Genomic DNA, 12009 nt, shown 5'->3' with positions numbered 1-12009 from the left:
ATGCTTTTTCAACATCCTTTTATAATTTGTGGTTATTTTTCTGTTTCCAATATATTTTCTGAAAGGCTATTGTGCTTGGGTGGTCATTTTCTATGACATTTCTTGGCAAGATCATTGAAGAGGCTTGCCCGAGACCAGGCATGTTTGTGGAAGAGCAAAGATTAAAATTTAGGCATTGCTGACTCCAGCTTGTTTCCTGTTCTGTCCACTAGACTGCAGTGCATAGTCTTAAATGTTTCTGAAACAGGCTGCTTTCATAATGACATGGGCACTTGTTTTTCCTCAAAAAGGCAAGTAAGGAGAAAGAAAGGAACTATGTTAAGTGGTGTATTTTTTCAGAACGCTTTCTTTTATTGAAAGGAGGCAGCATCTTCTGATAAATAAGAATGCTGTGTCGATGACACGTGGTTAAAGTTGGTGACGTTGCTCTCAGCAGCCTTGTGTGTGGTGTGTACTATGAAAATGTTTAGCATTCATAAATTCTTCTTAAATCAAGGTTTCAAACCTCTGAAAATTAGGACACTAGCAATAGATGCTTTCTTTGTGCACCTGTGTGAGAAGTGGAACACAAATGTTCCCCATAGTAGCATTATTTGGGATCCTCACATGGAAATCATTGCTTTTGTTCTTCTGGCTAATGATGTATTCTCCTCTGTGTCTGGTCTTATCCAGCTGCATCCTGTGACAGTGAAAGCCCTTACTCTGATGACAAGAACAACAACCTACTGGAAGGCACTACAACACTAAAAGCCTGTCTTTCTTGTCCTGTGATGGAAGGGTATGTTAATGGTAGATTTTTATTTAACATTTGTTGATACTACAAGAATATTGTAACCTACTCAAAGAAACAAAGTTAGCTTGCTTCATCATGGAGCAATTCTAAGGATGGTGAAGAGGCTTCTTCCTGTTGTTGTGTCATTTGCCAAAGCAGACCTTTGACATTTCAAGTAACAATCCTGTATTTTATACAGTAAGAATTTCAGGAGTCAGGAAAAAACATATGCAGCTTACATCATATAAACATTGCTTAGAGGCTGTGATAAAATTTCTACCATCCTTGCTCCTCCAGTGTGGAAGCAGGGTAGTGATAGAAAAATCACAAACATTTTTTCAGCTTTCTTTTGCCAATTTAATCCAACCTACCTTATCACAAAGCAGTAGGAAGTGTACTGTGGCATAGCGAGAGGGTGGAATGATTACCTGCCTACCTCTTTCACATTGTTCTTGTCAAGTTTTACTCTGGTATTATATGTAAGTATTTTAAAGGAAATTATTTTCCTTTCTCCTTAAAACCTTAGGAGACTTCATTGTATTAGAATGCCACAGTTATCTGTGGACTGCTCGTGCATGCTCAAAAGCAATTACAGTTGTATTTATTTTCATTCTGTTTTTACTTATAGGTATTTTGATGTCAATCCTTCTGCAGCAATGTTTCATATAGAACCACACCATAATACTTCAGGATTTTGGTCCATATGGTTTACAAACAACTTTGACTTTAGCATTGAACTGAATGAAGTCTACATTGCTAGAGAAACAAAGAACATTTTAAAAGTAAGGTTTATTTTGGCTTCTTACAGTGTCTTGTCCTTGATATAGGGATTTGCTCCTTTGACATACAAATAGATTCTTTCACAGACCTTGCTCTCAGTACTGATTGAAATCAATTAAAAAATAAATGTAGCTGTGCACCTGTAACTTAAGTACTGAGAAGCTTGGGATCTCTGTAGGCATTATTTACTGTCTGGCTTGTTTTTATATCGCTTTATTAGCAACTGTGGTTTTTTTTCATTTCAGTTGCAGCTACAGATGCATCAAATTATAGAACATTGCTCAGTTCTCAGAATTGTTGTGTGTATTGTTTGTGCTCCATAGGATTGAGTGTTTCTTCATTGGCTATAATGGAAGTCTTCAGTACATAGATGAGTTTTGAAATTTGGAAGACGAAGTCAACAGTTTACTTGCACATTGGCTTGATTCAAACCAGGCAATTCAATTTTATGAATAAGCACATAATGTAAGCATCTAGTTGGCCATTCATGTATTTAGATAGGAGATTTCTATGTGCACACTATGGATCAGTTATGGGCACGTGTATGTGTGCAATAACAGCAAAACCACAAAGAAATGGAAAGTTTATGCTCTTCAAGGTACAGCTTGCGCTAAAAATGCCATTCCAGATTTAATTCAGGTGTCATTTGATTCTTTCTAGATTCTGAACTTTGCTGAACCTTTGACTCTACCTCCAGGCTGCTGGAATGTATTTTCTCTGAAACTCAGTATGAAAGACACTGTAACAAATGTGCTTTCTAGTATTTGTTTGGCCACCAATGTGGGAGTGATGTTTGAAATACCTCTGCAGATATATTCAACTGTGTCCAAGGTATTGTATTAAGTTGTGCTGAATGATTATTATGTACCGCCAACCAAACTGCAGCAGCTTCCTTTTTTGGTCAGAAATTTGTCCCTTAGTCCTGGAAAATGCTCAATACCGGACCATTCTTTAGCTCAAAAAGTTAAGCACTCAGAGTTAAACAGTGATGGAATTACAGATCTCTAGGCAACCTTAGTTCTCTTCCTTGACTTGTCCAATTTATGCACTGAAAAACTGGAATTTTTCCTGTTCTTTTGTCACATGGAAAGTGATTTTTTTTTTTGTTTTCTTTTCCAGCAAGGAGATCTTCATTTTGAAGCTATTGCCCATTGTGATATTCAGTGCTACTTGGGAAAATCTGATTCAGGTGGGCGTTTTTAGGCATCTAATGACAGTATTGTAGAAAAATCTATGTAACGGGACATGTAATGAGAATATTGAGATTGTCAATACAACTATTTAATTTTGTCTTTTAAAAACATAAGCTTTTCTGAGACCATTACTGACATAAATGGCTTCGTACTGAGTATAAGGTGCAGTATTTCAGACCTCTAATTCTGTATCACTTGCTAAATGTTGTTCTGTCTTGTAATACAATTTTGGACAAAAACATGTTGACCAATATCCGACCATTAGCCAGAGTTAATTTTGAACTTGTTCTCTCTATCTGTTCCCCACAGCAGTAATTTCACAGATTTCTGCAAAAGACCATTTATCAGGCTTATAAAACAGCTCTGAAAGCTGTGTCATGTAAAACAAAGTGCTGTTGTTCTTTCTGGAACTGCAGGATTTGTCTAGATTCCCTAATGCTAGGAGATGTTTTAAGTACCTAGCTAACATTTACAGAAACACAATGTTAGATGCTATACATTCCTGAGGCAGTATTGTGTCCTTATAATTTGAGGAAGGCTGATTCAGAATAGTGTTTTTAATTAATAACAATAATTAAAAAAATCTCTGCTTAAGAAGGAATTTCACTAGACAGCTGGGTACCGTAGGCTCTAAATATTTGTTCTCTTGAATGTGTTTTCAAGATGATGCTTTCTTAAAATGTACTTTTGTATGAGGATATGAAGAAGGCAATAGTAGTCAGTCAAAGATAAAAAGGATATTTGAGGTGACAGAGAAACACAGGGTTTGAAGAATTATTAATACATAGGCACGTTTAGGTAAATATCTTAAAAGCAAGATATATTTTAAAACCTTATAAAAGAGTATTGCTGATATAAGTAAATACTTATTGATTGCTTACTTTCTATTCTAATAATACAATCAGATTTTTGTATATAGGTATATAATTTCGGATACTGGTACTTAAATAGGAAAGTCTGAAAATACTGGCCTTGAACAACTTGTAGCTGGATTGTTCAAGTTGTCATTAGTCTAGATTGATTACTTTAAACTCGAAGGATAATACAATAAATGGCATTTTGTATTTTCAAAATAATCTGGCTTTGTTTTCTTTAAAAAGAAATTTGCTTATTTAACTCAATTCTGCTGTGTGAAAATGTTTAAAGCAGCATGAATCTAACTTTCTAAAAAGATTTTAATATTTGGACTGATATAAAGCCTGGAAGCTTAGCTTATGTAGAATTTGAGAAAATAGTCAGCACCTGGAAAAGAGAAGGTGAAATAGAAACACCATTTCTGCAAAATGGAGATTTGTTTTGCTGCCTGCTGTGCTGTAATATTACAATTTTGTACTGCTGCACAGAGAAGAGTGTATGATCTTGATACTTCATTGATATCAGTGGATAGTTCTGTGTAAAGACTACTGATAATCTGATGACTTCTCAATAGCATCCTTGAGAAACAGCAACAGTAAAAAGGGCTTACCAGAGCATATGAAATCTATGCAATTCCCATATTGCTCTTTACATGTAGAATTACTGCAGTTTTGTGAATGTATGTCTTTATTGTCCCCATCTGATTTGCTTAGTATGTGTACCTTCACACGTTTGCTTGGAAGGGAAAATTTGGTTTGCCTTACTTCTTTTTGTGTTGGGACCCTTTGCAGATACTGATTGCTCACATTCAGAAGTAGATTGATGAAAGGAGCAAATGTTGCCTCCTTAAAATATGAAAAATCTGTTATCGTTTTAGCAAATCTGCTTTGGCAGAAGAGTCTCTCTCTGGACCGTTCTGCTTGGGATGTGGATTCTGAGCTTGCAAGTGAACTTTATGAGAGATGGCAAAAAATAAGACGTGGGGAAGCCTGCAGGTCTGTACAGAATCCGTTGAGGTTCTTAATACAAGCCAGTACAATGTTGTAAGGGGGAATATTTCTGTTCTGAAGTATTCTTAATTAGAACAAACATTTTTGACCTTGCTGCATGTAAGTTGGTTATCTTGAAGCATCTGGAATTTCAGAGCATCCCAAACACTTTTAACTTCCATTTCAAGGCACTGCCAGCAATAAGTAAACATTTGAGATGCCTGAATTCTAGAATGTAAATAATGTTTTGACTGAGCCCCACCACGGCTACCCAGTTTGAAAGCAGTCAAAGCACATTTTACCAGATCAGTTATGGAGCTGCACAAATCCTTTGCCAACAGGTCCCATAGCAGTCTTTTTAGGATCAGGAGCTCTGAATAGCTTTCAAGGTTTTTACTCCCTGACCTAATGGATGCTATGTACTTGGGACATGGGGAGGGAAGCAGTCACTGTGCCTGAGTAATTGTAGAGAGAGTGCATCAGTGATATCACCCAATTTCCAGAACAGAGAAGTATGGCTGCAAAAAATAGTCACTGTGTTGCAGGTGGAAAAGTGGGAGATTGAATTATTCTCTATGACTAGATTACATGTTTGTGGGCTTTGTGTTGTGAAGAACATTTCCAAGGAAGAATTAGTTGATATAATTGATAGGTCCTCGCAAATCATCATCTTTTGTTCTTAGATTTCAAAGAAAAAAAAAAAAGAGAGAAAAACAAATCTTTCTGTTTTTTTGCCAATAAAGCAGAAGAAGTATTTTAGGATCAGCTCGCATTATTCACCAGAAGCCTGAAGAGGAGTCCCTTGCCTTTTTCTTGCCACGATTAACTGCAGAGCCTGGCCTTACACTCAACTTCAGTGCCACAGCAGTTAAAAGTAGTATGGTAAGGATGGTTTTCTTACACTTCTGAGTTGATACATGTTTAGCTTCTTTAAAGAACAGAATCTGCAGTTAGTATTTGGTGATGTTTTCATATGGCTTTTAGATTGGTATTTTGAAACCTTCATACAAGTCTAATATAAGACACCAAATTTGTTTATCCCTTTGGCTCTTCGATAAATTCTCTAGCTATCAAATTGTAGTATTTTTAGTACAAGGAGAGGAATAAAGCAGTGTAGGTATTAACTAACAACTCTTCGTGCTTATTAAAACTTTCCTCACATTGTGATCTGTTACATGCTTGTGGTAAAATAATTGAACAAGGGACTTGGGATAGAATGTGCTGTCATTAATGATGCATTGTGCATACAGGATATGTGGCCTTGCTTCTGCCACAGCCTTACATAACAGAAGTGTATAAAATGTTGAAGATAGAAAACTGAGAGATCAGCAGTGCAGTGTGTCTTGCAACTATGCTGACAGTTACTTCTTCATTTGTCAGACTTTGGTACTAACCTGGTCTGGCACAGACCAGTCATACCGAGATGCTTCTCATATGCACATGTTGTGAATTACCTTGATATTCCATTTATGCCATTTGATTGTCATAGTAATGTACATAACCTACTTGGACTCAAACTTCTATACGAAAAGGTGGCACCTTACTAACTTACCTTCTTTTGCGGAAGAGCTTTGTTTATGTCTGCATGTGCAAATCAAAATACAAATGAAATGTGTATTTTGAGGGGGGAAAGACTATACTTTTGCACATGCAAAATCACTCCTCATGCTCTTAGCTGTTTCTGCAAATGATGGCATTGTGATGACATGTCCTGCTGTTCCATGCAGTTTTGTATGCATGTGATTATATTGCATTAAGACTGATGAAGCCAGGCTGAATTTCCTTGAAAATGCAGTTCATATTATTATCAAGTATGTAGTCTAACTTTTCTTTTCTCCTCCAAACTATTTAGGTGAAGTATTTCATACTAAGAAACCCGTCATCCTTCCCAGTTGCGTTGCAGCTTGTGCCACTCTCTTACTACCCTGATCCCCAAGCTTCACTGAGTCTGCTCAGCAAATGGTAATTAGTATAACTGTCTCAGAATATTGTCTTCCCTTTAAAAAGTTGTATTTGCTATGCCTTATGAATGCTGCTTATTGTTTGTTCCAATTTCTCAAAGCATAACTGAAGTGGGGGCAACATTCTGCTCGTTTTGGAAGATAGTCTGATATTCAGGGCAGCTCTCTGTGTGACACCTGACTGTGTAATGCACCTGATCTATGATAAAAAACTATCTGAACATATTTGCAGCAAGTTTATGTATGCCAGCCACAAACTATGTAATCTTTTAAGATCTGAGGCCTACTGCAATCTTGTGCAGGCTATGCAATTGTGGGCAGCAACTCACACAAGTGGGGATGTGCTGCTCCCAGCAAAGCGGGTTGGGAAATACCCAGTCTGTAGGCTGCAGTCTGTGAGGAGGAAGGTAACTGAACCTAATTTAAGGAAAAGGTTGTTTGTTTTTTTCTTAGCTTTTTCTTAGGTAAAAGCCCTGTCTCTAAGAAGAGGAAACAGGAGCTGGAAAGAAAAATTCAGCGGGTCTAGAGCCAGGAACCCCATCATAAACATTTTAGGGGCAGCTAAACAAATATTTTAACGTTGTTTTGAACTTTCTGTGTTACAAATGAGAAGATCTAATGAGAAATCTAGATAGAGTTAGATGGAGAGTGTAAAGGGATATGGAGTTCACCAAAATAAGCCCCAACTGTCACGCTTAACTTTGGAAAAACTGCAATACATGTGCAGTTGGTAGTAATTATTGGCTTGCTTGGAGTCTGTGGGACTACTTACATGCTTAAGTGTACCTTGCTTATTTGAGGTACCAGTCCCTGTATAGCTGTTTCCTTAACATTATATCTTGGTGTGTGTGTGTGTATATGCAAAGATGGGCACATTAGTAATTACATATGTTTGCATACTAAATATCATTTCCATGTAGATTCTTTCTAGTGGTTTGAAATTACATTTTCTCCTTGTTTTCGCATTTGTTTCTGCAGATCTAGGTTTACCAGCAGTCATGTTCACTGACTGGTTCTTTTCAAGCTAATATAAAAAGTTTGTGACAAGTGAATTTCCAATTCCAGGGCTGAAGGTCCATTAATCCTCTATGACCTAAATTCTACATATTGTTTTTCTTCTGTCCATTCCTAATGCCTTTAGTATCACATGCTTAAAATTTGCTTTTAGACAAATTATCAGTTTCTGTAAAGGATTTTGATTTGCAAAGTATGTGAAAGAGAATATGAATTTGTCCCAAACAAATTGTGAGCAGAAAGAGGGACATATGAGTAAATTATTGAGATATGGTAATGATTGTTTCTCAACAGGCATGTTTCAGAAAAAGCTGTGGGACATTTCTGTTTATATACAACTTAGAAATATTTCTTGATTGTTATCTTTCTCAATATTGCATACTGAGAGATTTGAAATGCCTAGGCATTTTTCTGTTTTCCAAATGCATGGAATCCACATTAAACAGATTTGTAGTATATTTTGTTAAAATGCAGATCTGCATTTCCCCAGTATTTCACATCTGCCAAAGTGCAATTGTGAAAATATAATTCATTGAAGAATAAATGCCGCTATGTAAAAATAAGTCAGTCTAGTTCTGACAGACTAGGTTTGCAATGCTTTTTTTTTTTGTTTGTTTTGGTTTATTTAGGTTTGGCGTAAATGTCCAAGCTATTAATTTCACCACCACTGAGTTCAGGCTCATGGATGAATGTTCTCACAGGGTAAGATGTTTAATTTTGATTAAAAAAAATGACACCCTAGAAAAATTCTTTTTTAGCTACATTACATCTGAGTTTTTACTAAGTACTATTTAAAACAACGTGTGTTTTCTTGATTCTCTGTCAAGCTTGTATTTTTGCAGTTAATTTCTTTCCAGAGTTTGCTGTTTTCCAAATTGAAAACAACTGCAGAGTGTGTGTGCATGCCTGTATGTGTCAAAAAGGCTACAGTTTGCTTTCTGTTTTGGGACTTCAGTTTAGCCCTATGTTGTCCACAAGGTGTAAGACTTTTGTTGGTGACCTCAGAAGTTAACAGATAATATTTTCAGCAGAAAGAAGTGCTGGGCAGTAGTTCAAAGGAGAAAGCTGGATTTCTATGTTTCACCTCAGTTTCACTGCAACTCTCAGATTCAGGTTGGAATGTCACAGCTGTCTGTGGTTTCCATTACCTCATTTTTAACATGAGTGTGATGACACTTAATTGTGCCATATGCCAGCGCTGAGCTGAGATTATACCTTCAGGTGTTCTGTCGTGGATAATAGAAAGAGAGAAGATGTGCTTCCAGGGATGTTGGCACAGTCTGCTGGTACCCTGGACAGTACTCTGATTGTCAGAGTTCATTCTTATATTTCTAGTTTGTGTGAAAGCCTGGAATTGACAAATTTTCTTTGCTGCTTGTACATGCTGCAGCTGCATCTTTAATGCTCTGTACAAGAACGTGTTTCTAAAAACACTCCTCAAGATCCTATTGAAAGACTGGTACTTTATAAAACCAAAAGAATACATTTGCTAAACTTATCAAAGCTGACCTTTGTTTTTTGTCGACAGTGAAGGGTGGTTGTAAAATAGTGGTGGATCTTTACACCAGTGTGTGTATTGCCTCTATTTCATGTAGAGACTTGAAGACCTATGGGAGCATCTATGGTTACGTAGACGTTTAGTATATCTGTATATGAGACCGACCTTGGCTTGTTGTTGGCCAAATCACTATTTACACTTTTGAATGTCATTTTTGTAGTCACTTTATATGCATGTGTAGTGAGTGGTTAGTCTCACGTTTGTGCATGTGCACCTTTGTAGAGAGTGACCCGGTGAAGTTTGTAAATCCATACGTGTTTTGCTTTTAACGAATATTGACTGTTGAGTGAAGGTTCTGAAACTTTTTTGTATGTTTTTTTTTTTTTTCATAAAATAGACTAAAAACACTTTGGTCTAGAAAAGATCAGAAAAAACACTAGGACAACAGCTGTGAAAAAAACAACCTTTTAAAAGCTTTTAAAAACAACCAAGAAAGAACCCTTTTTGTGATGTTTGTGGTTATTTTGACTGCTATGGGTGTTCAATCATGATTTTCTAAGAGGAGATCCCCCAATTCTGATAGAGAAACTTTTAGGATTGTTTGCTTTCTCTTTGTCTTTTTTTTTTTTTATGTTAATGGGGGGAAAATATAAACAGCAGTATTGAAATTTTTAAGAAACATATATATTTTACATAATTTCTAGACTCACTTAGCTTCTGGTAGTGCTGGTCTTCAGTTAATATGGTAGGGAGTTCACTTTGGCTTGTTTCCAGTGACTCAAAATGATCAACATATTTGCCAACAGTCCCTTTCTCACTGAAATCAAGTTGCAAGTCTTACACTGATGGTATAATGGTTGCCACATTTCCCCGTGCAATCAGTATACTGTCAGTTCTAGTTGTGTTGTGAAGTGTTTCATCATTTCTTGAATATGAAGGACACAGTGTAATTTCTTTTCCATCTGAACAAATAAAATCTGTTTTAAAAAATGAAGTAATACATTTCTCATAATAATAAGTGCAGTAATATGAACACTTGCTCAAATAAACAACCTTATCTGATGTTTTATGTTGTCAGATTGAAAGACTTTAGTGTAACAAGTTAGTTAGGAGTCATTGCACCTTGCCAAAAATATCATACGTGGTGCTAAGAAAAGATGTAGTGCCTTCTTTTATTAAGATCTTTAAACACACATTTTCTGTGAGTAAATAAGTGCGTTTTTGTTTAACAGAATGCACGTCAAGAGGATCTTATCAACAAGAAATGCAGTTCTGAGCTGCTTCGGTTAAATTTGCAACCGCTGGAAACCAGAAAAGTTGCTGTAATTTTTACTCCAGTTGACTACAAAAGAGTATCCTCACTTATTTTAATCAGGTAACCCAGGTTTCAGTTGTGAGAAGCAACCAAGAAAATGTGAAAATGAATTTGCCCAATCTTGGAGCAAAGTCAAATAGTCAAAATTTACAAGTCAGAATACCTTCAGTTTAATAAAAGTTGCTTGAAGGGTATTTGTACTTCATGCCTACCTAGGTCATTAAATATGGAACTTCAGATTTTTTTTTCCCTTGTGGTTTGGATTAGTGGGTTAGAAAATGCATATGAATATATACTGTATGTATGATCGAGGCCCTTCTTCAGTCAGCACGTCAACAGCCTTTTCCTGCTGGGTGGCTTTGCTATTTTAAACTGAATTCCATAGTGATAGCATTTAAGAGACCAGTGAGTCATATTTCTAATTGGAAGGAACAACTACTTTTACCAGGTGGCACTATTATCCAGTGGCAATGGTAACAAAACTTGCCCTTTCACTGTGTGAAGTGCAGCAGTGAAGGGTTCACAGGTGATCCTACCTGTGTTTAGGGGAGGCCTTTCCAGATGTGGCTAGTGATTCTGTTACTGACACACTGTTGTCTTGATTTGGCACCTAGATAGCAAAGCCACGATGTTGCAAACTTCATTTGTGTTTTAATGGCTGATGATTTGATTTTTATGTTGTGGCAGAAACAACTTGACTGTTCTGGATGTGGTCAATGTAGAAGGCTATGGAGCCAGAGAATTACTTAAAGTAGGGGGAAGACTGCCAGGTACAGGAGGATCTCTTAGATTCAAGGTGCCAGAAGCTACACTAATGGACTGCAGACGACGTGAGTAAGAAGAAACAGGTCTCTGATTTTGTAGCTGGCTGCATTACTCCGTAGTGGTAATGATAATGTGCAATAATGTTAAGTAAACAGAATATTGAAGTAAAGAAACTAAAGAACTTGGTAGTAAGAGTTGTAGGTTCTGATGTCTCATAATACTGGCTGATAAGAGTTACAGATTTTGGAAATACAGTGCTGCAAAATAGTCTGTATTAAAATTTTGGTTGCTTCTGAGTATTTAATTGATTTGAAAGTAAAAGCAGTATTTCCTTCTAAACATTAGTCTTTTTAAGCACTAAAATAATTGTTCTTCTTTTTTCCTTTTAAGAACTGAAAGACAGCAAGCAAATTTTGTCCATCACAAAGAACTTCAAAGTAGAGAATATTGGGCCTCTCCCTATAACAATTTCATCAATGAAAATCAATGGTTACAGTTGCCAAGGATATGGATTTGAAGTGTTAGACTGTCAGGAATTCTTCCTGGCTCAGAACTCATCACGGGAGATCAGCATTGTGTAAGCACTAATAAATCTGATGACAAGTTAACTTAAGTGGAAATTTGAAATAATTAGTTGCAGTAACAGACACTCCAGTAACACACATGCATGCAAAATTTGGTGAGCTTTGAAAATAAGCTTCAGTACGCTTTTCAGTAAGTTACAATAATGTGTTGTGTGTATGCGTACACGCATCTTACTGCTTGAGGATGACCTCAAAGTCTTAACCTCTTAAACAGGTGCTAATGCACCTGCGTAGTCTTAAGCATACAGTGATAGCTTATTTCATTGTCTTTTTCCATACTATT

The 12009-nt window shown here is 36.5% G+C and overlaps 1 protein-coding gene across 5 annotated transcripts in view; it reads left to right on the top strand.

Moving 5' to 3' along the window:
• The window catches only part of TMEM131L (transmembrane 131 like), a 77577-nt gene that overhangs the window by 48627 nt on the left and 16941 nt on the right, over window positions 1-12009 (top strand). For 4 of the 5 annotated variants that reach the window (XR_014317388.1, XM_082759143.1, XM_082759141.1 and 1 more), the window contains exons 12-22: window positions 673-778; window positions 1401-1554; window positions 2213-2383; window positions 2672-2741; window positions 4478-4595; window positions 5333-5471; window positions 6442-6551; window positions 8194-8266; window positions 10295-10437; window positions 11065-11207; window positions 11533-11719. Coding sequence is in view for 4 of the 5 variants with exons in the window: in XM_082759143.1 (XP_082615269.1) it covers window positions 673-778; window positions 1401-1554; window positions 2213-2383; window positions 2672-2741; window positions 4478-4595; window positions 5333-5471; window positions 6442-6551; window positions 8194-8266; window positions 10295-10437; window positions 11065-11207; window positions 11533-11719 (1414 nt within the window). In the remaining variant the exon portion in view is untranslated. The remainder of the gene's footprint in view (window positions 1-672; window positions 779-1400; window positions 1555-2212; window positions 2384-2671; window positions 2742-4477; window positions 4596-5332; window positions 5472-6441; window positions 6552-8193; window positions 8267-10294; window positions 10438-11064; window positions 11208-11532; window positions 11720-12009) is intronic. The other variant, XM_082759142.1, reaches the window with a different exon arrangement.

Source organism: Aythya marila (genome assembly GCF_965140915.1).
Source record: "Aythya marila genome assembly, chromosome: 4".
NCBI classification, from domain to species: Eukaryota; Metazoa; Chordata; class Aves; order Anseriformes; family Anatidae; genus Aythya; species Aythya marila.
The sequence above is the reverse complement of the archived record's forward strand: the minus strand, read 5'-3'. Positions and strand labels throughout refer to the sequence as shown.